This window comes from Hirundo rustica, chromosome 28 (assembly GCF_015227805.2).
Source record: "Hirundo rustica isolate bHirRus1 chromosome 28, bHirRus1.pri.v3, whole genome shotgun sequence".
Taxonomy (NCBI): Eukaryota; Metazoa; Chordata; class Aves; order Passeriformes; family Hirundinidae; genus Hirundo; species Hirundo rustica.
Window position 1 is genome coordinate 1,904,555 of NC_053477.1, and position 26,131 is coordinate 1,930,685.

The 26,131-nt window shown below is 50.1% G+C and overlaps 1 protein-coding gene across 2 annotated transcripts in view; it reads right to left on the reverse strand.

Moving 5' to 3' along the window:
* Positions 1-203: 203 nt before the first annotated feature.
* The window catches only part of LRRTM4 (leucine rich repeat transmembrane neuronal 4), a 207,683-nt gene continuing 181,755 nt past the window's right edge, over positions 204-26,131 (reverse strand). The window contains exon 3 of one of the 2 annotated variants that reach the window (XM_040087736.2): positions 204-1,549. In XM_040087736.2, the coding sequence (XP_039943670.1) occupies positions 1,328-1,549 (222 nt within the window). In that variant the 3' untranslated portion in view covers positions 204-1,327. The remainder of the gene's footprint in view (positions 1,550-26,131) is intronic. The other variant, XM_040087738.1, reaches the window with a different exon arrangement.

Sequence of the window (26,131 nt, forward strand, 5' to 3'; positions counted from 1 at the left end):
AATAAATTGATCTTCTCCAGATTCAAGTTTTTGAATTCAGAACAATCCCCTGATTTCCTTCCAAGAGGGGAGAAAGAGGACCCAGCATTGTCCCTGCTCCCCTTGGGATCCCCGTGTCACACACCCACAGAAATCATTCAAACAGTAGCTTGGCTGTGGTGTCCCAACCACAAAATAATATGTTTATTTTTTTTTTCCACCACTTTTTTTGTTTGTTTGTTTGTTTGTTTGTTGTTGTCATTTTTATTGATAAAAACTACACAAAAACTAACTTATAATAATTAATTAAAAAAAAAAAAACCCAAAACAAAACCCAAACCAAAAAACAACATTACACATTCTGCCGTGTTTTAGAAATTGTGTCAGCCAGTGAGTTGCACTAAATGCTCTTTAAAAGATTTTCCTTCTGATCTGTTTCAAGCACTTCACTTCCATTTTGGTTCCCAAACGTCCATGAATTTTGCTTAACGAGCACCACTGGCCTGGAAATCTGAGCCGTGACTCCGTTGCAGTATTTTCCCCTTTTTTTTTTTTTTTTTTTTTTTAAGAGCCCGAAAAGGAATTAGAGTGTCAACAATGAAGCACAATGAAGATAAAAAAATCAAAAGCCCCCTCCATAGTGTACAGCCTGTGTCTTAAATGTACATGCACCCGAGCTTCTTTGTTTCTGCTGCATCGATTGCCATGGTCCTTTTGGTTCAACATAAGCTTTAATGCCCACGTCTGAAGGTTGGAATATTAACGCTCTTTAACCACTTAAAAAAACAACCAAAGAAAACCCAACCGAAAAAACCGACCCCCGAAAGGAAAAAAACGAAAATATAGAGCTATCTTTTGTTGGTTTAAAAAGAACAAAAATAGTCAACGGATCTTTGTAATAAACACTTAATAAGGGAACATGGCTGACCCTCCCCAGAGCCTCGCCCTCCCCACCCCGCTTATTTTTACCTGTGGTTCTCCTTCCCTGGAACCGTGCAATGTAGAAAAATCAAATATACAAACAGAACTCTTAACCCATCCCTTTATGTAGCTAGAGTGAAATCTATTTCTTGTTGTTGCTGTTGCCGCTGCTGCTGCCGTTCTTTTTAATAAGAACTCGACAATCTCCCTCTTTAATATTTACACTGAGGAATTTGTTCGAAAGTTTAAAGCGAAGAAAATCCCGAAGTCCTCCGCGTGCGCTCCGCACGCCGGTGCGCCGAGGCCGCGGCCATCCCCTTGCCCTCGGAACGTCTCCCGCTGGAACGGTGGGGTCGGAGTGCCTTGCCTGGTCTCTTTCCCAGACGAAAGGTCCCTCCCAGAGCTGTCTCCCGGAGGTGGCCCCGCGTTAGTTGGGTATTCTCTCGATGTAGATGGCGGGGGCGGCGGAGCGCGCGATGGTGGCGATGAAGCTGTGGTCCCGGCCCAGGTCCAGGTTGGAGGTCTCCGCCTGCTCCCGGGACACCGTCTCGTAGCCCTTGTTGACGTGGAGGGGCTTGTGGGCCTGGCAGTAGCCGATCACGGGCTGGTCGTAGCTGTAGTAGGGTAAAGTCTTCATGTGGTGAGGGACCTGCGCCAAAACAACAAAAAAAAAAAAACGGGACCAAAGAACAGCGACTGTCAGCAGCGGGCTGAGCCTCGTGTTGGTGCAGCAGCACCAGAAATCCCGACAGAAATCTCAACGCGGCCTCAATCCCCCGGGATCAGCCCGCAGGGGAAACCCCTGAGAGATCCCAGCTCCCTCCAGCAGACTCAGGTCCCTGTGGAGCAGCACTGCCAGGCTGGGAGAGCTGCGGGTGTTCAGCCCGGAGGAGGAAATGCTCCAGGGGGATTGCAGAGCTCCTTCCAGCGCCTCAAGGGGCTGATAAAAAGGAGGGAGAGGGACTTTTTGTATGGACAGTGGTTTTACACTGCCAGAGGGCAGGGATAGGTGGGATATTGGGAAGGAATTCCTCCCTGTGAGGGTGGGGAGGGCCTGGGATGGAATTCCCAGAGGAGCTGTGGCTGCCCCTGGATCCCTGGAAGTGTCCAAGACCAGGGTGGAGCAGCCTGGGACAGTGCAAGGTGTCCCTGCCCATGGCAGGGGGTGGAATGGGATGATTTCAAGGCCCCTCCCGATCCAAACCATTCCAGGATTCCAGGATCTGTGTCCCCACTCCTGGATGGACCTCCCGCCTGGCAGTGCTGGAGCCAGAGCAGAGGGAGCTGCTCTCCCTCCCTCTTTCCCTTTCCCCACTTTGTGGACAGATGTCCAAAGTGCTCAGTTCTGACTCTTTTGGATGACCCAACTCTCAAAAACAAACCAAGGGGTTTGTAAACCCGGCAGCTTCCAAAACCCATCCCCTTTTTCCAGTGCCTGGAAAGGCGCTGAGTGTTTCCAGCGTGCCCAAACCAGCCTGGGAATGTCAAAGGCAGCAGGGGTGGTGCCAGCACAGCTGGAACAGGGGTTTATTCCTTGGTGCCAGCACAGCTGGAACATCTGTTTATTGCTTCCAGGACAAAGCTGCTCACCCGAGGCCACGATTCCCCGCGTTCTTTATCTTCCAACCTCCCCAAGATAAACACTGTCAAAGCAGCTCCACTGCTGCTCACCAGAGCAGAGCACATCCACACCTTGTACAAATGTATTCCCAAACCCTGCCAGATCCATCCTGAATCCCAACTCTTCCTTATGTAAATCCTCAGAAACTGCCAGCCCCCCACCTGCTTTTTTCTTCCTTTTTTTTTTCCCCCCCTTCCATAAATATTCTACGCTTGCAAATGTTAATCCTACGACTAAATATGATTTATGGCACAACATCAGATACAAATCTTTGCAGATAATTTTATCATCTGCAAGAGATGAGCTGATCAAGTCGAAAGAAATATGCTCTGAGGGAGAAAAACACATGCGGCAGGAGAGAGAGAGAGGCGAGAGTTGATTCTAACGCTGCCAGCAAACCTGAGCTCATTATAGCTGGAGATATCCTACACATAATCCAATCTTGGAACAAATGCCTTTTGATTTTCCAGGCTGAACTTTAAGTGAAGACCACAGAGCTAATTTCTCCCAAATTTTCATTGCTCGGCGCACTTCATCCCCCCCCCAAAAAAAAAAAGCATGGAAAAAGCAAAGGCATTAAGGCTAATTGGGAAGTTTTGCAGGGTCAGAGTTCCTCTGGGTGTGGATCCCCTGCAGAACGCTGCAGAGATCTCAAAATCCTTCCAAGAACTGGAGTTCAGCTGAAAACACGATTTGACATGCCAGCTGAGTGGCAGGGACGCGGAGGACAAGCTGCCGGGCGGAATTCGATGGGACAACTGTGCTCACTCGTGGATTCTCAAGAACACAGATCTCCCCTGGATAGAGCAATATCTGTGCCAGTCCCTGTCAGCGCTGAGTCTGGCCTCAGCTTTAAGGCAGCTCTTTATGATTCCATAAAAGCCAAGGACTGTTTTTGTTCTGGAGAGCTGAGGGATGGAGGTCCTGGCTCGGCAGCAATAACGCACAGACCATTGAGCACCTGAGGCCTGGCTGCAAGCTCCAAACGGGAGTCACAACGTCCCTAAAAAGTGATAAACACGGGGTTTTCCAGCCTTTTCCCAGTGGCTTTGTAGAATCTCTCGCTAATTTTGACTTCCAAGGTCTGTGCACGTATAAATCCCAGCAGTAAGGGTTGCCGGGTGGAGGGAGGGTGGGTATTCTTCATCAGTGTGAAAAATAAAACAGAAGAGATGTATCAGGTTAATTTGCAGGTTAAATAAAATCAGGGTGTTGCAGGTTAATTTGGAGAGCATTTTTAGGATAATGAGGCCCAGCAAGGGGTTCTCAGGCCTGGCCCTTGCACTGCTCTCCTCCCTCTTTTGGGGTCTGGATTTCAGTAAGGGAAAGAAAAGAAATAATTGTGTCAAATGAATGTGGGAAGTTTTGTCGGCCAGTAAAGACTGAAGGCAGAGATGCCACCAGCCCCTTCCACCCCTGACAGCCTTTGGGATGCCTCTGGAACCAAGAAAACAACCACAAGAGCGATCCAAACCTTCCTGGTCAAAGGGAGGATGCCAAGACTGTCCCACAAAGTGTCCTGTCCTTCCCTGGAAAATAACTTTGCATTTGCAGGAAGACACAAGGGCTCAGTTTTTATTTCTGCTGAGGTGACTGTAGGTAACACCTGAGCCCCCAAAAAGTTTTTCCAGGACACAGTCTTGGCTCTGGGAACTGCTGCAAATGTGGGGACCATCGTGCCAGCACTCATCCAGTGAAATGATGGAAAACAGCAGTGATGCTGTTCACTCTACACCAAGCTGTTACTATTCTATTTTTACAGATCCAGAGACGAACAAAACACATTCAAAATCATCTAAGTTTCAGAGAATTAACTTTAGAAATGTTTTTTGTTTTAGGTTCTGAGGTAATTTCTTTTTTTTTTTTTTTTTTTTTTTTTTCCCCCACTCCTGCTACGGAACTAATACCTGAGACACTCAGATGTGACCTTGCACAAGTCATTTTATGAGCTGGAAAATGAGAAGCTTCAGTCCTGCCCCTGCTCGTCCTTGGAGTCTGGAGCTCTTTGAGGTGAGGGCTGTTTGTGCAGAGACTGAAACAACCCAGCTGTGACCTGAGCTGGGCCTTTTCAGCTGCTTTGGCCTCCAAGAGACCAAAAAAAAAAAAAAAAAAAAAAGGCAGAACAAATTCCAATCAAATTAAAAAAAAAAAAAAAAATCCAGACAAATAAATACAGCTCTGGGATTGTGTCGTCAAGCACTGGAATGGGCTCGTGGTGGAGTCCCCATCCCTGGAGGGATTTGAGATGGAATCATGGAAAGATTTGGGATGAAAGGGATCTTAAATTTAAATCCCATCCAGTGCCACCCCTGCCATGGGCAGGGACACCTCCCGCTGTCCCTGGGGGCCCCAAGCCCTGGCCTCGGACACTTCCAGGGATGGGGCAGTCACAGCTTCTCTGAGCTGCAACCTGCTTTTTTATTTTTCTCTTTTCACTTCCATCTTAATTTCTAGAACCAGCACTGCCCAATTCTTGCCCTGAGGTACTAAAAGTTTTTGCAGCAGGAAAATGTGAATCCGCGAGAGAACGAGCTCCAAAGGAACCGATGAACATTTTTGGTTTAGCCCATGTGTGGCACCAGGTAGAACTCCGCCAGAGTGTCCATCCTTCCCTGTGAGGGTGGGAAGGGGCTGGGATGGAATCCCCAGAGGAGCTGTGGCTGCTCCTGGATCCCTGGAAGTGCCCAAGGCCTGGCTGGAGCAGCCTGGGACAGCGGGAGATGTCCCTGCCATGGCAGGGGTGGCACTGGATGGGATTTAAGGTGTCTCCTCACCCAAACCATTCCATGACGATATTATTATTCCATCCAAAACTGCAAATGGTTAATTAAGCCTGGAGTCGTTCCCCTGTGAGAGCTGGGAGCGTTCAGCGGGGTTTGGGCTCTAGGCGCGGATTAGTTTCCCAGTATTGACTTCTCAAGCCCGCACCCCACAGATCTCCACTCTAAACGTAATAAATGTTTCATCCAAGCAGCCACACACTTCAAACAGAGCTCCTGTTACAGGCACAATTTACATAAATCCCCAGCTACCGGAGGAAGACAAAAGATTTAGCGGTGGGGATTTAAGGAATGCAAATCCTCCCTGTCAAAGTCCAAGTGACACTGGAGAGGTTCCCAGCTCAGCAGCTCTGCTGGAGCACAAGTGCTCTCCCCTCAAAACCAGCTGGAGTAGCTGAAGCTATGCAAAATTCGAGGAGATTCTGGCCTGTGTGAAAATTATGTTACCCAAAACTCAGGGAGATTCTGGCCTGTGAAAATTGCGTTACCCAAAATTCAGGGAGATTCTGGCCTGTGTGAAAATTACATTACCCAAAATTCAGGGAGATTCTGGCCTGTGAAAATTGCGTTACCCAAAATTCAGGGAGATTCTGGCCTGCGTGAAAATTACGTTACCCAAAATTCAGGGAGAATTGTGACCTGTGTGAATAATGGTGTTACCCAAAATTCAGGGAGATTCTGGCCTGTGTGAAAAAGGTGCTACCTGAAATTCAGAGAGATTTTGGCCTGCATTCAAAAGGTGTTACCCAAAATTCAGAGACATTTTGGCCTGCATCAAAACAGTGTTACCCAAAATTCAGGGAGATTCTGGCCCGCATGAAAATTACATCACCCAAAATTCAGGGAGATTTTGGCCGGCATTCAAAAGGTGTTGCACAAAATTCAGAGAGATTTTGGCCTGCATTCAAAAGGTGTTACCCAAAATTTCAGGGAGATTCTGGCCTGCACTGAACAGGTATTTTCCAACATTTCCTGCCCACTTTTCCACTGGCAGCCACCACTGATGTTCAGCTCAACCCTCAGGCATCCCAAGGTGTGAATGCAGGTACCCACACTACAGTCTGGATTCTTTGTCTTTTATGTTTCTTTGGCTGGCGCTGCACAGAATTCTATCAGTTTTACTCAGGCTGGAAATGTCTGGGAGTTAATTATCTGTGATTATCACCTGAGAAAGTTCCACTAAAAGTAGTCAGAGTTTAGAATTCAACCTGGCCTTCTGTTTTTCGTCAGTGCAGCTATCAAAACTTAGATTTTTCGCCATACATCAATAAAAATCTGTATTCTGCACTTGGAAAACACAGCAGTAGGGATGTAACTTCGCCATATTCCCACTGGAATCAGGGAGCCTTCAAGGATTTGGGCTGGGGTCTGAGTGAGTGCGGCATGACCTCATTTCCAGAGTGCTTTTCTCTCTCTCTCTCACCTCTCCTGTGTTAAACACTCTCACACATTCTTAATGCCTTGCTCTGTCTCCCAACAGGACACCTCAGACAAGCTGGAATCCAGCCCAACATGATCTCTAGGATGTGACGCCTCCCTGCCAAGCAATTCCAGGAGGGAATACCACATTCTGTGCCCAGCTGCATCTCCTGCTCCCGCATTTCCCCGTGTGCTCACAGCAGCAGCCTCCTTGCAGCGCAAACTCCTCGGGGATCAGGCACAGATGAACTCTCTGCCTCACCCAGAATCACTTCAACCAGATGAAATCACCCATCTCACGCTGAAACAATTCCCTGGCGTTTGCTAAATCAAAGTTTGGCCGCCCAGGTTTTGGGAACAGGTCTGTTCTGTTGTGTTGGAAATAGGGTGAGTTTGTTCTTTGCGCTCGTTTTGGAAGACGGATCCCTCGCCATCCATCATCCTGCAGAGCAGGAAAGTCTTTGTGGAGACTCAGGAATGGCCGTGGATGTCTGGGTGACTCACTGCCAGAATTCCCAACAGGAGACAGGGATGTAATCGATGGAAGGACTGGCAAGCCCAGCCGTGTCTGGGGAGAAGTTTGGATGGAGTGGAGTTTGTTTTATCCCTGAAAGGCGATGGTGCAAAGGCTCCCACTGTCACAGGAGCCTCAGACAAATGACTGCTCCAGAAAGAGCCTAAAACCCGGATTCTGGCAGGGAAAATGATGCATTTTTGAGTCCCAGACTCTCTCAGCTGCCTCAGTCTGGGCACCTTGGCTTCATCCAGGCACTGTTTAGACACTGCGGTTCAAACCCTTCAGTTCTGGTGCCTCTGTTTTCAAAGAGGAGAAACACCCAGGTTTGAAAACTCAACACCTGCTCCATCCCTCCTGCCAAGGGACAGCCAGCCTCGCCCTACAGGGGACGCATTTCCCTTTCCAAACAATAAAAACTCAGCATGAATATTCTCTGGTAGTTGAACATCGTCTGTTTTCCCATTTGCTGGTAAGCTGTAATCCAGGTGAGCTGATTCCTGTGGAAGTGCTTGCCCAGTTAATGACTGCGGGAATTAATTACACGCAACTTTAGGAGCTGTCCGTATGCAGTGGAAACTCGGAGTTACAAAACGTGGAAGCGATGTTTTCTCATTAGCGCTAATATTTAGTCTCAGAGCACCATGACTTCATTGGTGAATTAGCACCAGAGCTGTTGATAAATCAAATTCAGAGTTCATTTCCAAGCCGATCATAATTTAGAGCAAAAATAAGCAAGATGTTCTGTGGTAGCGCGGCGATTAGCGGAGCACGCGGCTTCACCTCAGAGACAGATTGATTGGGCGCATTAGGCAGACAGAGCCGGGATAAACAATTCCAGCGCATTTCACGCCGCTGAAAAATCACAGGCAGCAGCCCTGGAACATCCCTTTGGAGGTAGCTCAGAAAAATATCCCTGTTCAGGAAAATGCCCCATCAAACATTCCCATCAAACCCATTCTGAGGGACAAACGCAGGCGCGGAGCTTAGCGCTGAAATATGAGCGGGTCGGCGTGTTCTGCCTCTGCTTGGAACAAACACAAAAGCGCCTGGCTGCTTTTTGGAACAGGCCTTTTGTTCTGCAATCCGTGTTTCTTCAGGGTAAGTTCTCATATTGATGAAAAAAATATCAAAATCTCATTTATTAAAACATTTAGGTGCTTGGGCATCGGCGTGCTTGGCTCTGAGGAGGGTTTGTGAGCTCTGCTGTCACTGAGCTGGTCCCTGTGACATCTGAGCAGCTCAGGAAATCTGCCAGCTGCAGTTTCGCAGTTTTAGGTGAAGGTCTTCAAGCTCCTTAATTAGCCCAGGATTTCTGAGGGTTGCAGATCCCCCTGGGAGCTCCGCTGGGGTTGGTGCCTCCGTTAGGCACAAAGCGTGGAGCAGGAGCCTTTGGGTAGCTGGGACTGGAGGTGCAATTCCCACAATCTCCTGCAATTTCGCTTCCAAATTACTTTCCGCTGCAGACAGAATCTGTGGCTGGGCCTCCTCTCTCTTCTTTCCTCCCAAATCGCATCCATGGTCTTTGCAGCTGCCCCTGGGATCGAGGGAGGAGGCAGCAGCCTCAGGCTGGAGGAGAGGTCCCACGGGGCATTGAGCCACTGCCCCGAAATCAGGAGATCCAGAAGAAACACCAACTATCTGTTAGTTCTCTCCAGGAAATCCAGGACAACTTGCTGAACATCCACCAAGGGCTGGCATTCCACGGGGATGGGGCAGTTCCTGATCATTTCCACAGGGATGGAGCAGTTCCTGATCATTTCCACGGGGATGGGGCAGTTCCTGATCAGTTCCACGGGGATGGAGCAGTTCCTGATCAGTTCCACAGGGATGGGGCAGTTCCTGATCAGTTCCACGGGGATGGAGCAGTTCCTGATCAGTTCCACAGGGATGGGGCAGTTCCTGATCATTTCCACAGGGATGGGGCAGTTCCTGATCAGTTCCACGGGGATGGAGCAGTTCCTGATCAGTTCCATGGGGATGGAGCAGTTCCTGATCATTTCCACGGGGATGGGGCAGTTCCTGATCATTTCCACAGGGATGGGGCAGTTCCTGATCAGTTCCATGGGGATGGGGCAGTTCCTGATCATTTCCACAGGGATGGGGCAGTTCCTGATCAGTTCCATGGGGATGGGGCAGTTCCTGATCAGTTCCACAGGGATGGGGCAGTTCCTGATCATTTCCACAGGGATGGAGCAGTTCCTGATCAGTTCCATGGGTATGGGGCAGTTCCTGATCAGTTCCATGGGTATGGGGCAGTTCCTGATCATTTCCACAGGGATGGGGCAGTTCCTGATCAGTTCCACGGGGATGGGGCAGTTCCTGACCAGTTCCACAGGGATGGGGAAATTCCTGATCAGTTCCATGGGTATGGGGCAGTTCCTGACCTGCTCCACAGGGATGGGGCAGTTCCTGATCATTTCCACAGGGATGGGGAAATTCCTGATCTGTTTCAAGGAATGGGGCAGCTCCTGATCTCTTGAGCACTTGTGCACACACAAACAAGCTGGAATATAAATCCAGGTGTTGTACAGAGTTAAGCTTGTTTTAAATAAAGCCCAGCTTTTCCTTGGATCCCCCTTCTCTGCAGGTTGTTTTCCTTACTCTTATTTCCATTGTAATAATTCAAAACCAAATAGATCCTATAAACATCCTGTATCCATTGCTGCGGCTGCCCCGGGACCCCTGGAAATGTCCAAGGCCAGGTTGGACAGGGCTTGGAGCACCCTGGGATAGGGGAAGGTGTCCCTGCCCATGGCAGGGGGTTGGAGTGAGATGGTTTTAAGGTTCCTTCCCACCCAAACCATTCCACGATGCTGCGATTCCATATCCCACCCTGAGCTCCACTCACTTGGACCTGGATCCTGCCAGTCTGAGCATTAAATCAAGCCTGATCTTCGGAATCAAGCCTGAAATATTTTGCAGGACTGGGATGGGGCTGGGCATAGAACGGCTTCTTCAATGTATGGAATGGAAACTTTTTCCTTATGAAAATTTAAGATGGAGATAAAGGTTCTTTCTGGCATGTCTCAGACCACCCAGTGAAGAAAAGTTTGTGTCAGTGGAAATTTGGAGCCTAAATTCTACAAAATTATCATTAATCTGGTTCAATTCTTGTCTTTCTATAGGAATAGGATCTGAAAATTGGCATGGACTGACAGAAGAGAGGTCTTGGTATGGAAAATGCAGAGAAACGACAGACGGGAGACACAGGACAAAGATGCTGCAGCCTCCAGCTCCTCCTCCAGGCCCTATTAAAGGTCGATTTGTAGTTCTTAAAAAGCCAACTGATAATTAATAACTGCAGGAATTAAACAAACATAGTGTTAGATGTGATTAGAGGCATATTAACCTAAGAAATTGCACATCTTGGTAATAAGCAATTTAGGAATCTATGGGATTACTTTTTACTTTGTAAAATTGGTCAATTTAGTACAAACTGAATTAAAATACAGCTATTAATTTCTAAATTGAGATGAAAATATTCACCGACTTTTAAAACATCTGCAGGCCAGGCTGGATGCACCAAAGAGAGAACTTTTCGATTCATTGGGTCACCGTTGCCGAATGCATTTCAGGTTTTAAAGCCCTGTAACGTCACCCTGACAGTTCCACTGACACTGTGAACTGGATTTGAAGCTTTCCTCGCCTTCCCTACAGATAAATTCCTAATCCTTCTCTCCAATCACACAAATGCCTTCTCCTTTAAAGCAGAACCTCTCCACGGACTCTTTAACTGAGTGTGTTTTTCTAGAGATCAGGAGAAAAAATCATCCACACCCCACTGCTCCCTCCATGGGCAGATTTGATCTTTCAATCAGGAAATGAAAAGGTTTCCCTAAAGGAAACTCCCAGAAAGAAGGAAAAGCCTTCTAAGCCTTGTTATTGTTCCTTGGGCAAAATATGTCTTTTAAATGGCTTGATCTGTTTTTTTTATGGCGTGTCTGGCTCCTGACAAAAAGCCCCACTGATGAAAAACTGGGCATGAGATGCACGGGAACCTTTGATTTTCTGCTGTGGAGGGCCAATCAGATAAACAAACTATCTGGATACTCTAATTAGAAAGCCATTAATAATTGCTTTGAGCGCTCGTGGGATCGTTTCCTATGGAGGTCGATAGGGCTGGAAGCCTGGGGGTCAAACAAAGCCTGGGGACAGCAATGAGTCCCTCAAACTTGGCGCAGTCCCTTGGAGTAATTCCTTATCCGTAGGTAAAAGAATCCCGTGGGGAGCCTCTCGGTATCTTTGGCTGCCCAGATACACAGAGCTTCCAAAATTGAAGCCAACTCAGCTTTTATTTAGACACTTAAAGCTCCTTTTCTTCCCCCAGAAATTCGTGCTCCCCACTCGTGGCAGAGCTGCAGACCGCAGCGAGTTCGAACTCAGCCTCTCAAAGGTGCCTCCAGCCCAAGGGACCACAAGGAAAGAGCAGAGAAGGTGCCAAGAATCCCATAAAGACTCCCCCAGAGCGTTCTCCTGACCTCCAACACTCCCAGCTTGCCGAATTCCTGCCATTTCAGCCCCAAAATTCCGTGGAGCTGGACCTTCCATGGTGTTACACAGCCCGGAGCGTCCTCACGCCTGGGGCCAGAGCATCATGTGGGGAATGGGGCTCATCCTTCAAAAAATTGAATTATGGCAATAAAGGAAAAGGTGCAGTTGCTCTTCCATGCGGTGATCCGAAAGATGGCAACCTGCTCCCTCCATTACTCCCAACAAATAAATCCAGGATTTAATAGGAACATCTGATAATGTTGCTGCCACGGAGACAGATGAAGGCGCTGCAGAATGAGTGGAATAAGTCTCTGTCTCATATTCAAACACTGCTTTTCATTAGATCTGCCCAGGATTGATGGGCTGCAAAAGAGCTCTCCAGGAATTGATGGCTTCTCCAAAGGTTTTTAAATACTGTTTCAAGTTGTGCATTGATCCTCTACATCAAGAGAACAAAACCGTGTTTCCCAAAGCAGGGAGAACATGACTCAAATTATACAATATTTTGTCCCGAGGACATGAGAAGGTATAAACAAGGCACGTCATGACTGGTGATTAAACCCACGCCAGTGTGAGGAGAAAGGGATAGAAAGAAACGGGAAATTTCCCTTCACTGTTATCTATTTATCCTAGACCCTAAAGGTTTTGGCTGCAGACAGGTGGCTCTCAACCCATTTTGATTAAAAAAACTGCTTAGAACCACATTTGTAGTTGGCACAATTTGTAATTGGCACCAGTTCCATTTAATATGGCAATATGAAAAATACAAATAATATCCAGCCCCTTAGACAAACTCTAAGAGGACAAAGTCCTGCTCTGCCATCATTTGAAATTCAGTGCTCAATGCTGACCTAAGAGAGCAGAGTATTTGGGTTTTTTCAGTTTCAAGGGGTCCTTTACAGAAAATGGGGGTCAAAGGAAGGAATGAGTGGAGTAAAAATGAGAGAGATGCTCCTGCCGTTGTTTCCCCAGCTGCCTCTCCACACCCGGAGCTGCTGAGCAGGAATGTCCGAAATTCCGGGAGGAGAAGCAGGCAAAGCCTCGCGAGTGTGAGCTGAACACAGTCCAAGGAATTGTTCGTTTCTGCTGAGGAAACAGGGAGAGAAATTCCCTCCAGAGGGAGAGAAGTCAGAAGCGGCCGGCACTCCCGGCTCCTCGGACACAGGAGGGAGCTCCTGTTTGTGCTGGAGGTCCCAGCAGCGTTCTATTCCTGAGAAATTCCGAGGTTTTTACTTCCTCCATTGTCTCCCAGCAGAGGAATTGGTGAGGTGGCACCAACATGAGCCCAGGAGCAGAAGTCCTTCTTTTCCTGGCTGTGTCACTTCCATCAGCCGTGAGGAAACTTAAAGGGTGACTCATCCATGGGACTCAGGTTGGGGCGAGGATTTGTGTCACCACCACCTGCATCCAAAGGAAGGAACAATCCCTGCCTCTGGCAGCACCAGGAGCTGAGCTGGGGCAGGGCAGAGCCAGAGGGAAATGATTATTTTATGTTGAGGGAGGGAAATAATGGAGGGATGGGGATGAAGATTGGCAGGAAGGTGCCTGGTGGGGGTGGCACTGACAGGGGCAAAGGCTGCAGGCTCTGGGCCCTGGGATGCCTGAGGATGGTGGCTCAAAGTCAGCAGAGAGCCTGGAGAGGCTGGAGCACATCCTGACCCTGGGAGCAAACCCGCTCCCACCTCCAAACCCGTGGAACACAAACCCTGCTGGGAAAGCAAAGGAATGAATTCCTCATCCACCGAGGGTGATGCTGCTCACCCTGGCGAAGGAATTCCTCATCCACTGGGGACTAATGCTGCTCATCCTGGCAAAGGAATTCCTCATCCATTTAGGGCTGATGCTGCTCAGCCCACCAAAGGAATTCCTGATCCATTGGGTGCTAAAGCTGCTCAGCCCAGCAGAGGAATTCCTTATCCTTTGGGTGCTAATGCTGCTCAGCCCAGCAGCAGAATTCTTCATCCTTTGGGGCTGATGCTGCTCAGCCCACCAAAGGAATTCCTCATCCACTGAGGGTGATGCTGCTCACCCTGGCAAAGGAATTCCTCATCCTTTGGGAGTGATTCTGCTCAGCCCAGCAGAGGTATTCCTGATCCTTTGGGAGTGATTCTGCTCAGCCCAGCAAAGGATTTCCTTATCCTTTGGGGCTGATGCTGCTCAGCCCAGCAGAGGAATTCCTTATCCTTTGGGAGTGATGCTGCTCAGCCCAGCAGAGGAATTCCTTATCCTTTGGGAGTGATGCTGCTCAGCCCAGCAAAGGAATTCCTGATCCTTTGGGAGTGATGCTGCTCAGCCCAGCAGCTGGAGTAAAACCACCTCCCTGCACCCCCGGGGCTCCCTGGCTGCTCAACTACAAAGACACTCCCGGTAGTTACCGCTGCTCACGCTCCCTCCCTCCCCTGTGTCAAAACTGGATGGTGCAGAGCCGAACGAGGACTCCAAGCTCCTAAAGATCCCCGAGGTCCTTGGATATGGGCTGCTACAACTCCGTGTGTTGCTAAAGCCTCTCCTCACCGTGACAGAGAAGCGTTCTGCCGCTGCTCGTCTCTGACGGGCAAAGCAGGGAGGTGACAGCGCTTCCTTCCGCGCTCCAAACACTCCCGGAATGGCAAACAGGGAGGGCAGGAGGGGCAGGGCAGGGGGCTCCATCACACCCTCAAAAAATTAATCACAAACAGTGCTCCCTGCTTCAGTCACGTTCTGCAGAATCTGCATGTATCAGAGATCAAGGGAGCAGAAAATGAACGTGAGAGTGTCCGGCATCGCAGGCAAGGACGTTCCCCAGCGAGAGAATTCTCTGCTGATACTCTACAGAAAACAAATGACTTTTCCCTTCCTCTGGGCAGGTGTTGCAGCGTGCAGGGGAATCGTCGGTAAAGGTGCTTCAGAATCCCTGAGAAAACTGGAAAGATGGTGGGGAATATCCTGGGATTAGCAGTCTTGGCTGCTACAGCACTGAGTGAATCCGTTCAATTATTACGTGAAACAATGGGAATTATTAGCGAGCAGCAGTAGTTTAGGGACACTTTTAAAGCAGAAAGGAATGTCTGGATGGCAGTAAAAAAACCCCCCAAACCGAACAGAAGTCCCAGATAAACCAACTGGCAAAGCAGGCGCTGTGTGACGGGAGGAGAGCACTGAAACACCAGAAATTAGGGTTTAACCATCAGCCCTGTGACTACTGTGAAACGGTGGCTGCCCCTGGATCCCTGGAAGTGTCCGAGGCCAGCTTGGACGGGGTTTGGAGCAGTCTGGGATGGGGGAAGGTGATCCTGCCCTTGGCAGGGGGTGGGGCTGGGTGGGATTCAAGGTCCCGTCCAACCCAAACACGATTCTGTGAAATCTCAGCGAACTGGCAAAGGAAACACACGGCCAGGGTGGTGAAGATGTAAAGAAAAAGATGCTCCGAGCCGTGTGTGTTCATCATGGAGAGGGAAAAGCAGAAAATCGGAATTTTGCCCCATTTCTGAGTCCCCCCGGATATCCGCTCCGGACACCGGTCCAGGACAGAACATCCCCGGCACTGCGGGAGTCAGGATCCCTCTGGAGCAGCAGGCAGGAGCCAAAGCTGCCCTTACCGCAGCGGGCTGTGCGAATCCGAGCCGAATCCTGGGAATATCTCTGGAGAACTGAGTTCAGACGCATCCCGGCGGGAGCGAAGCGCTTTTTCCCCGCACAGCCGAGCGCTCTTGGATGCAGCCAGGAGAGGGCTGTAGAGCACCTGGGCTGCGGAGCCAGCGCTGCTCACGCTGCGCGGGCTCCGGGGCTCCTCCGGAGCCCAACAAATCCGTCTGGTTCCCGACCCGACACGAGCAACACTGATGAGCAAAAGCAGCCGCTGCCCTCTGGGGCCGGCCCTGGGGCTCAGGCACAGCCCTAGTGATGGGTGGAGAGGAAAAGGTTCCAAAAAATCCTTCGGGAAAGTAAGATCTGCCCTGGGAGCCGGGTCTGGGAATGTCTGCTGTAATGTCAGGGAGAGACAGCTCCTCTGAGCAGCCTCTCGCCCAGCCAGGCACAAACCAAAGGGGCTCCAGCCACTCTGGGATTTCCTAAGCTGGTTCTGTCTGGGCAAGGCAGCGCCAGTGTGTCCAAAGGGATCAGCCAGCAGGGAATTCCGCTTTCTCAGGGTGCGGCTTTTCCTTGGTGGGACATGGGGCTGCAGCTGGTAACAGCCTCTGTGTGGGATAATCCCAGAATCCCTGAGGGTTTGGGTTGGAAGGGACCTTGAAGCTCATCCCTGACATGGGCATGGACAACTTTCCCAGATGAGTCTGCTCCAAGCCTTGTCCAGCCTGGCCTTGGACAATTCCAGAGATCCAGGGACAGCCACGGCTTCTCTGGGAATTACATTCCAGCCCCTCCCCACCCTCACAGGGAGGAATTTCTTCCTTTCCTGGCTCTGCACCCACTGCAGCCACCTGGAACAAACACACCTGCCTCACGGGTACAATCCAGGTGCCCTCCTGGCCTGCTCCCTGCCTGCACGAGGGCAAAACACCGGGAGGAGAAATCTGAAGATAAATAAACCTCTCATCATCCCAGATCTGCTATTTGCTGTGCCCAGGGGCCTCGGCAAGAGCTGGAGCTGCTCTTGGTACCCGGCGCTCGTGCGCTCGGTGAGCCCTTGCCCTGCAGAGCTTGTACTCCAGACAGGAGTGACAGATGAAGGGTGGGAGAAAGGAAAATAGCAAACAAGAAAAAGATCTCGCACAGATTGAGGGACAGATTTTTCCACCAGCTAAATACATGAATACAAAGCTTTTATCCCCAAATGACTCCCCTCGTCATGCGGCCACGGCGGCTCCCTGTGTGTGTGTTTGGGCGTGGGGGCAGCCCAGGAGGAGCAGATCTGTGGAGCACAGGAGTTGGTGGTGAGTACACAGCGTCCACACATGCACCCTGGGTGGATTGAGCCCAAACGAGCTCCCAGCAACTCTCAGAGCAGCAGAACAGGCCTTGCAGATCCCCCAGCATCCACAACATCCACCCAGTGAGGACTGACACCAAACAGGCTCGCAGCACCAGCAGAACAGACCTTGCTGCTCCCCCAGCATCTACAAACTCCCACCCAGTGAGGACTGACACCAAACGAGCTCCCAGCAACTCTCAGAGCAGCAGAGCTGACCTTGCTGTTCCCTCAGCATCTACAAACTCCCACCCAGTGAGGACTGACACCAAACGAGCTCCCAGCAACTCTCAGAGCAGCAGAGCTGACCTTGCTGTTCCCTCAGCATCCATAACATCCACCCTACAAGGACTGAGCCCAAATGAGCTCCCAGCAGCTCCTAGCAGCAGCAGAGCAGACCTTAGTGCTCCCTCAGCATCCACAACATCCAACCTGCGAGGACTGAGCCCAAATGAGCTCCCAGCAACTCTCAAGAACGGGTCTTCCTGCTCCCCAGCATCCACAACATCCACCCTGCAAGGATTGACTCCAAACGGGCTCCCAGCAACTCCCAGCAGCAGCAGAGCAGACCTTGCTGTTCCCTCAGCATCCACAACATCCAACCTGCGAGGACTGAGCCCAAATGGGGTCCCAGCAACTCTCAAGAACCTTAGTGCTCCCTCAGCATCCACAACATCCAACCTGTGAGGACTGAGCCCAAATGAGCTCCCAGCAACTCTCAAGAATGGGTCTTCCTGCTCCCCAGCATCCACAACATCCACCCTGCAAGGATTGACTCCAAACCAGCTCCCAGCAACTCCCAGCCACAGCAGAGCAGATCCTGCAGATCCCCCAGCATCCACAACATCCACCCAGTGAGGACTGACACCAAACGGGCTCCCAGTAACTCCCAGCCACAGCAGAGCAGACCCTGCTCCCCAGTGTGAGAGAGACATTACAATCAGAATAAATCTTCCCTGTGTTTGATGTTTGCGTGTTTCCCCCACCCGTGGGTTGATGTGGGCTGATGTTTAGTGGAATCCTTGGGTGTGGGGCTCTGTTGTGTGGGGTGGCCCCAATGCAGCCACTCAAGGGCTACAGCGACAAAAGAACCTTCTGGGGGTCACCACAAGCGGCTTTGGGACTCTCAGAATCTCAAATTCTTGCGCCAGTGTTGCAAATAAAGAGCCATCAGATCCATTAGGGAAACTCCTCCAATTCAGGGAAGTGAAATCGTCAAGTTGTTTCTGCAGCCCAACATAGAAAATTTTATTTTATCTCCATCAAATTCAGCTGGTTTTATCTGCCATCAAATCAACAGGACTTCAAGGTGTCCAAGGGCAGGTTGGACAGGGCTTGGAGCACCCTGGGATAGTGGGAGTATCCTATGGCAGGGGTGGAAGGGGATAATCTGTAAGGTCCCTTCTACCCAAACCCATTCCATGAGGGTTCTCCCACTCAGATAAACAAAAACTGGGGAAGGGAACGGAGCTGGGGAAGGGAATGGAGCTGGGGAAGGGAATGGAGCTGGGGAAGGGAATGGAGCTGGGGAAGGGAATGGAAATGGGGAAGGGAATGGAGCTGGGGAAGGGAATGGAGTTGGGGAAGGGAACGGAGCTGGGGAAGGGAATGGAGTTGGGGAAGGGAATGGAGCTGGGGAAGGGAATGGAGTTGGGGAAGGGAATGGAGTTGGGGAAGGGAAAGGACATGGGGAAGGGAAAGGACATGGGGAAGGGAACAGAGATGGGGAAGGGAATGGAGATGGGGAAGGATTTGGGGCACCAGGAGAAGCTGAAGGAGCTGGAAAGGGGCTCATCCTGGAGAAAAGGAGGCTCAGGTGGGACCTTGTGTCTCTGCACAGCTCCTGACAGGAGGGGACAGCCGGGGGGGTCGGGCTCTGCTCCCAGGGAACAGGGACAGGAGCAGAGGGAACAGCCTCAGGCTGGGCCCGGGGAGGCTCAGGGTGGATAATGGGGAAATTTCTCCATTGCAAAGCATTGGAATGGGCTGTCCAGGGTGTGGTGGAGTTCCCGTGCCTGGAACTGTTCAAACAGCGTGTGGCTGAGGCACCTGGGGCCGTGGTTTAGTGGGGACCACAGTGGTGGTGCCACGTTTACATGGATTTGAACTTAAAGGCCTTTCCCAGCCTTCACCATTCCATGACTCTATTTTTACATCCATTAATTTCCCTGCAGTTATGGGGTTCCCCTCATTCTTCACCAAAGAATAAAACACTCGGACTTGCACCAAAACACAAAAGCCACCAGAAGGCCCAAGACCTGCAGGGGCTGTGACCAGGCTGAGGAAGAGCCTTGGAGCCTTCATCTCTTTATTACGACGATGTCACCGCGGCAGGACAAGGGGCAGGGAGTGACAAAGTCCTGCAAAGTGCCGGTGCCCGGCTGGACAATGGCTGACACCAATCCCCTTTCCCTCTTTGTGCTGTGGGGCTGGGGTGAGTTCAGTTTCAAACCCTCCCTACGACCCAGCACAACGGGACGAGGCCATTCCCGTTCCACTGGAGAAAAAAAAAAAATAGGGAACGCTCCACTGACGGCCCCGGCACCCTTTGAAAGCAGAACAAAGCTCCCAGCACTCCCTGACAGCCCTGATCCACCGGGGGCTTTGTGGGCAGCGCCGAGAACAGTTTTATGGACTTGTAAAGGGGGGAAAAAAATGATCTGCTGGAAATGAGTCTCTTGCAGTAAGTGCCGGGAATAATGAGCAGCTGCAGCGCTGCCCGCGGAGGGTGAGGCTGAGGAAATGCAGCCCTGGCGTGCACGGGAAGCAGGCACGGGGCAGGCTCCGAGAGGTTTATTGGGCGTGATGGAAACATTCTGTTGTCAGAGGGAACATTTAAAAAAAAATAAAAAATATAAAAGACAGGCTTAGGTAGGACGTGTTATTTAAGCACGTATTTATCTATCAGAAAGCAAACACCTGCAGGTTGGAGGGGAGGGTGATCAGCCATGGCTCCGGAGCCTCCACCAGATGGTTTGGGGCTGAAAAATGAGGGTGTGAGCTCTGAGGGATGTTTTTTCCCCCCATTTTGCCGGGGTATCAACACAAAAGGAAAGCAATGAAGCGCGTGTCTGTGTGTGTATATCCTTCCAGATGTTCTTCTCCGGGGCTCTGCCGTGACTCAGTGACACAGCTGGAATCTGCGTGTGCAGACTTCTTGCGCTGGAAGACTGACACTCATAAAATCATGGAATAGCCTGAGCTGGGAGGGAACCACAGGGATCGTTGATCTGGCTCCTGGCCCTGCACACACACCCTGGGCATCCCTGGCAGCGCTGTCCAAGAGCTCCTGGAGCTCCGGCAGCCTCGGGGCCGTGTCCATTCCCTGGGGAGCCTGGGCAGTGCCAGCACCCTCTGGGTGAGGGACGGGACCCAGGGAAAGGCTGGAGCAGTGCCAGGGGAGGTTTAGGTGGAGATCAGGAAAAGGTTCTTCCCCCAGAGGGGGCTCGGGCACTGAACAAGGGAATGGTTCCAGCCCTGAGGCTGCCGGAGCTCCAGGAGTGTTTGGAGACCGTTCCCAGGGATGGGATTTTGGGGTGTCTGTGGAGGGGCAGGAGTTGGCCTGGATGATCCTTGTGGGCCCCTCCCAGCTCAGGGCGTTCCATGATCCTGATCTCCAGCCTGACGCTGCCCTTGCCCAGCTCCAGCCGTTCCCTGGGTGCTGCTCCCTCTCACACAGGGCAGAGATCGGAGCTGCCCCTCCGGAATTTTCCCCAATCTCCTCTCCAGCAGAACCCCAGCTCCCTCAGCTGCTCCTCCACGGCTCCTCCAGGCCCTTCCCAACCCTCCTGTCCCTCCTTTGGCTGCTCTCCAACAGCCTTCACTCCTTCAATCCTGTTACCCTCCGAGCTTCTCTCCCAGGGAGGGATCCGAGCATCCCCCGGCGCTGCCAGGGCCACCTCCGGCCGTGTCCCCAAGCGCCACATCCCCCAGGGACGGGGACTCCACCACGGCTGGCCTAATTTCATCCCTCTAGATCTCTGGAAATCTATTTATCGTCAAATAAAGGATGCAGCAACACTGACAGAAACTGAGAATCACCTCTTGAAGCACCCCCACCCAGGTAAACCAGAGGTGTTTACTAATTTAGGTAACGAGCTTCGTGGCACCGAGAGCCTGAGCGCATCATCCAGCCCAGGGAACAGCAGGAATTCCTCGGCTTGGTGTGAGGAATGGATCTTGCACCCTCAACAGGGAATTGAGGAAATTTTTGCAGAGGTTTTTTGCCCTCTGGGTTGCATGAATAGGAATTCTCTTCGCTCTTGTCGCAAGGAAGCTCTGGCTGTTGGTAACTCCCCTCTTGGAGCTGTTGGAAGAAGCTGAGAGCATTCCCTGTTCCTAAAAAACCCTCGGTGTCATTTAATCCCAAACTGCTCATTGTTTGGTGTCCTCAAGGAAAATCCGTTTCCCTAAATTTGTCCCTAAAAACAATACCGCCTCTCCTGGTTTATTTTGGGTAAAGGTGAATTTCTTCTTATTTCCCCCGTCCCACGTCCATATTTTCAAATCCTGCAGAAGCCTTGGGAAGCTTAAATCGAATTTTGGAATTATTATCTTTGTTCCCTTAAATGGCAACTTTTCAGGAAGCTTTTAAGCAGCAATAAACTTCAGGCAGTTTTCTTCTTGGCGAGTTATCTGTTGATTTGTTCATTTTTAAACTCCCTCATCAGTATAAAAACCGAACTTTTTTATCACAGAACTTTCAAGTCTTGTTGGTTTCCGGGAAATTTGTCTCCCTTGTATAAATCCTAAAAGTTCCAGCTTTTTCAAGTTGATTTTTTTTGGGATAAAACACCTGGAAAATCCTTTCCAGGCCTGCTGCTGATGGATGGTATTGGCCAAAACACTGCCTAGAAACAACTCTGGGGCTGCCTCTATTTCAGGCTCTTTCCAGAGGTTGGGTGTTTTTCCTCTTTCCTCAACTTTTAAAAAGTCACGAGGAAAACGCGGGGTACTGGGATATTCAGCTGGCTAAAGATGGAAACTGAATCATCTGCTGACTTTCAAAACTGTGAAACAGAGGTGAAAATTGGGGAAAAATTAAGGGAGTTGGATCCCAGCCTCCTGGAACTCTTCTGTAATTCCCAGAAATCCCTCTTATATTTAAGTTACCTGAAAGTCTTTGGAAGTCTGTGGTTAAAGGAGGCTGTTCAGATTATTTTCTTTTTAACTTAATAATGTGAAGTTTAGCCCTGCTGCTGTCCAGATCTGTGTCCACTGCAGGTGTAAGAGCCTGGATCCCTCCAGGATTAACATCTTTGATGATTCCATCCAAGCCTTGGAACCAGCTCGGGATGGGGGGAACTGACACCACAAACTTGGGTCAGAGCTCCAGAAAAAAAACTTCTCAGGGTTTTAAATTTCTCATTGAGGTCGCTCTGCTTAGCTTGGATCTCATCAGCATTTAATTGTGTTAGAACCAGCAACAACAGCCTTAAATCCTTAACTTATATGGAATTGTGGACCTAGGAACACATAATGCACAAGAGTTTCCATATAAATATGGAAAACACATGGATGTCATTCTCCAGGCACGCAAGTAGAAGTGAAGATTTGGGGCTTATGCTGCTTTTAGTTCTGTTAATTCAGCTGATGGCTGCAGACTTCCTTCTGATTTACACAAGAATTCTGCCCTGGGAGGGTGGGGAGGGGCTGGGATGGAATTCCCAGAGGAACTGTGCCTGCCCCTGGATCTCTGGAATTGTTCCAGGCCAGGTTGGAGCAGCGTGGGACAGTGGGAGGTGTCCCTGCCCATGGGGACGGAGCTGGATGAGCTTTAAGGTCCTTCCCTCCCGAATCATTCCATGATTCTCTGATCATGGTGCATATTTGGATGCAATAAATTTCCATCCTGCAGAGGCGATGCCTCCAAATCCCAGTGCTGGTGACCGGGAATGGTGTGAGCAGTAAAACCCAGCCCCAGCACCTTCCCCTCTCCTCTCCAATCCATTTTCCCCAAACTCCAGGCAGCCTCGCTGCATTCCTCTGTTCTTTGCCATGGAAACTGATCTTGGCTTCCCAGAGCCGATTTTTAATATTGTTTATTAAACGCCAACCCTCCTGGAAAGGCTGTTTTTCCCAAAGCCTGGGCGTTTCTTTGGGAATGCCATGGACATTTCCCTATAAACCCCGTGTTAGAACAGGCTGAGGGAGGAGGGCATTGCTGTGTCCTGGCTCCATCGTCCCCAAACCCAAGGTGCTGTGAACACCGTGACACAACTGAGCGCAGAATTGGTAATTTCGTGCCTAAACCTCTTTTGGCTGGGCTGTCCACCCCGGAATCCGGCAGCAGGGAGGGTTTGGGAGGCTTTGGAGCACAGCTGCAGCAGCTGAGCTCTTATCTTCAAAGGCGGATCTGACCCCACCAGGCTCAGCTCATTCCCACCAAAAGCTGCCTCCCGTTAATTTGTGTTCTTTTGATGTTGTCAGATCCAACGCTGACCCCAAACCTCCCAGCTGTCCCCCAGCTCCTTCACCTGGGTGTCCCTCTGTCCTTCTCAGATCCCCTTCCCACGTCTGGACCCCCCATTAACACTCTTCCATCTTTTATCCCACAAACATATTTTCACAAGTAAATCCAGGACTTGGGAATGAGCTTTCTAATATTTTTTTTTTTTTTTTTCCCCTTGAATTCTTCCAGCCAGGGCTTGATCCAACCTCAAGGAAGAAAAAAAACGAGCAAAGGACCTGCAGCCCAAGCCCCCTAAACAACCCCAGAAAGAGCTTTTAGGTCTGAGGCACTAATGGAGATTGGCAGTTTAATGCAAGTGGAACAGAATTAATGAGAACCCTTTCCAAAGGCTGAGATCCATGGATACTTTTCCAAGTGCCACATCCAGCAGCAGCTCCAGCAGAGCACAGGGAGCAGCAAAACTGTGGCCAGCAGTGGATAGAAGTGAGAACAGCGTTTTGGAGCAATCTTTTTCCTGCTGGGACCGTGGGATCCAGGCATGGGTCCATCGATCCTTCTCCCAGGGAGGGATCTCAGCTCATGGAATCCAAGACTTCACTGAGATTTCTGCTGCCTCCTCCACGTGGTAACAGCTTGAACCACTCCAGGGAAAATCCAGTCCTCTATTCACGCCCCTGCAATGGGGAGGGGGAAGGAATTGTCCAGGCTGGACCTTCCTGCAGCCCCCTTGGATGGAGATTTAACCTGGAGCCCTGGATTCCGGAGCCAGGCAAGGAGACCTCCCCAAGGAAAACTTGGGCTGGAAAATACTCGGTGTCAATGAGGCAAAACACGACTAATTTGGTGCTCCTGAAGTTTTATTGTGCAATTCCAAGGAATTTCTCCTCCTCTGTAGCTAAAGCTGGCGAGTAAACAGTTCCTTATAGCTGCCTTTAGTTCATTTACTGTATAGATGGGAAATGTGTTTTTCAGGAAATAAACCCAAAGCAGTCACCTATTTCAACCCATGGAAAAGTTATTCCCACCATTAGGAGCTCACAGACTCTTCCAGGGAAATATGACCAGGACAGAAAAATGTGCAGAGCATTTTTGGAATATCAGAATTATTATTTTTTTTCAGAACTCCCGTGAAATTAAAAGGAGCCAGGTGAAATTTGTGAGGGGGATTACTTAAAAATTCAAGGCCACCTTGAATCTGTGCTTCAAGCCTTTAAAGGGTTTAGTGATTCCTGCTTAAATCTGGGACTGCCTGGAGCAGCACAAGGAGCTGCTCTGAGGATCAGGCACAGCAGAAATGACCAGGACGTGTTCCAGATGTCAGGGCCACATCACACAGCCCAAAATCCAAGAGAAGAAGCCACAGCATCCTTTTATCAACGAGAGGTTGTTCTCTGGGGAATAACAACACAGTTGGAGCTCCTGCCTCCAGCTCAGGGTGGTCTCCTCCATGGGGTTTCCTACACCTCAAACCCTTCTAAAAACCTCCAGGGGGGGATTTGCTGATTTGTGATTTTATTCCAAAACCAGAGCCATGTGAAGCCTTTCCTTTAACCCTTGCCAGGGACATTCTGGAGTGGATAAATGGTTGGATAAAGCCAGAAACTCTCTTCAATTGTTCTGTATCTTTTCCAATAGTTCTGTATCTTTTTTTATTTACATCAAAGGTCCCACATCCCTTCCATGGAGTCCCCAGATTTTGGTGCTTGTTTAAGAGCTGTCAGAGCAGGGATGCTCCAAAGGCACCAAACACAAACTGCTGCTCCTGCCTGGCCCAGCTCCTGGAGGAATTGCTTCTCCTCGGATTTAGGAGCCAATAACACACTTACACTGTCAAGGTTGTTGTTACCCTAGAAATTATTTTATTTCTCACTGTACTAAGACTGGTAAGGAACAATGAGCATTTTTTGAGTTTGTATCTTTGTTTTTCTGAATCAGGTTTTTTTTTTTTTTTTCTAATAGTTCTGTATCTTTTTTGTTTTCAGGAGTTACAGCTAAAGTCCCACATCCCTTCCAAGGAGCCACCAGATTTTTGATGACTCTTTAAGAGCTGTCGGAGCAGGGATGCTCCAAAGGCACCGAGCACAAAAACTGCTGCTCCTGCCTGGCCCAGCTCCTGGAGGAAAGCGTTTCTCCTCGCAGATTTAGGAGCCAATAACACAATTCCAGAGGCAGCAAAGGCAGGAAGCAGGAGAACAAAACCCGAGCACAATTTAAGAAAGCAGCGTGAGCTCCTGGGTGCTGGGGAGCATCGCCAAGAGTCACAGCAGCCGCGGGGACATTGCCAAGCTGTCAGCAGCTCATTCCAGCCTGTTCCAGCTCGTTCCAGCCTGTTCCAGCTCATTCCAGCCTGTTCCAGCTCATTCCAGCCTGTTCCAGCTTGTTCCAGCCTGTTCCAGCTCATTCCAGCCTTTTCCAGCTCATTCCAGTCTTTTTCAGCTCATTCTAGTAAGTTCTAGATAATTCCAGCCTATTCCAGCTCATTCCAGCTAGTTCCAACCTGTTGCAGCTCATTCTAGTGTGTTCTAGCTAATTCCAACCTGTTCCAACTCATTCAAACATGTTCTACCTAATTCCAGCCTATTCCAGCCTGTTCCAGCTCATTCCAGCATATTTAACTCATTCCAGCCTATCCCAGCTCCTTACAGCTCATTCCAGCCTGTTTCAGCTCATTCCAACCTTTCCCAGATCATTCTAGTATGTTCTAGATAATTACAGCCTATTACAGCCTATTCCAGCTAGCTCCAGCCTGTTCCAGCCTGTTCCAGCTCCTTCCAGCCTGTTCCAGCTCATTCCAGCCTTTCCCAGATCATTCTAGTATGTTCTAGATAATTCCAGCCTATTACAGCCTATTTCAGCTAGCTCCAGCCTGTTCCAGCCTGTTCCAGGTCCTTCCAGCCTGTTCCCAGGCGGGGAAGTGCCACTGAGCACTCCTGCCCCGCCAGGCAGGCGGCTCCGGGGGATGTAAATCCATCCCACCCATTCCTGTGCCAGCCCTGCGGGAGATGAGGGGTGCCAGTGCAGAAAAGGCGTCTCTGGCTGCCTCTCTCCGCAACCAGCTCCGAGTTTCCTCTGGGCGACGCCGCAG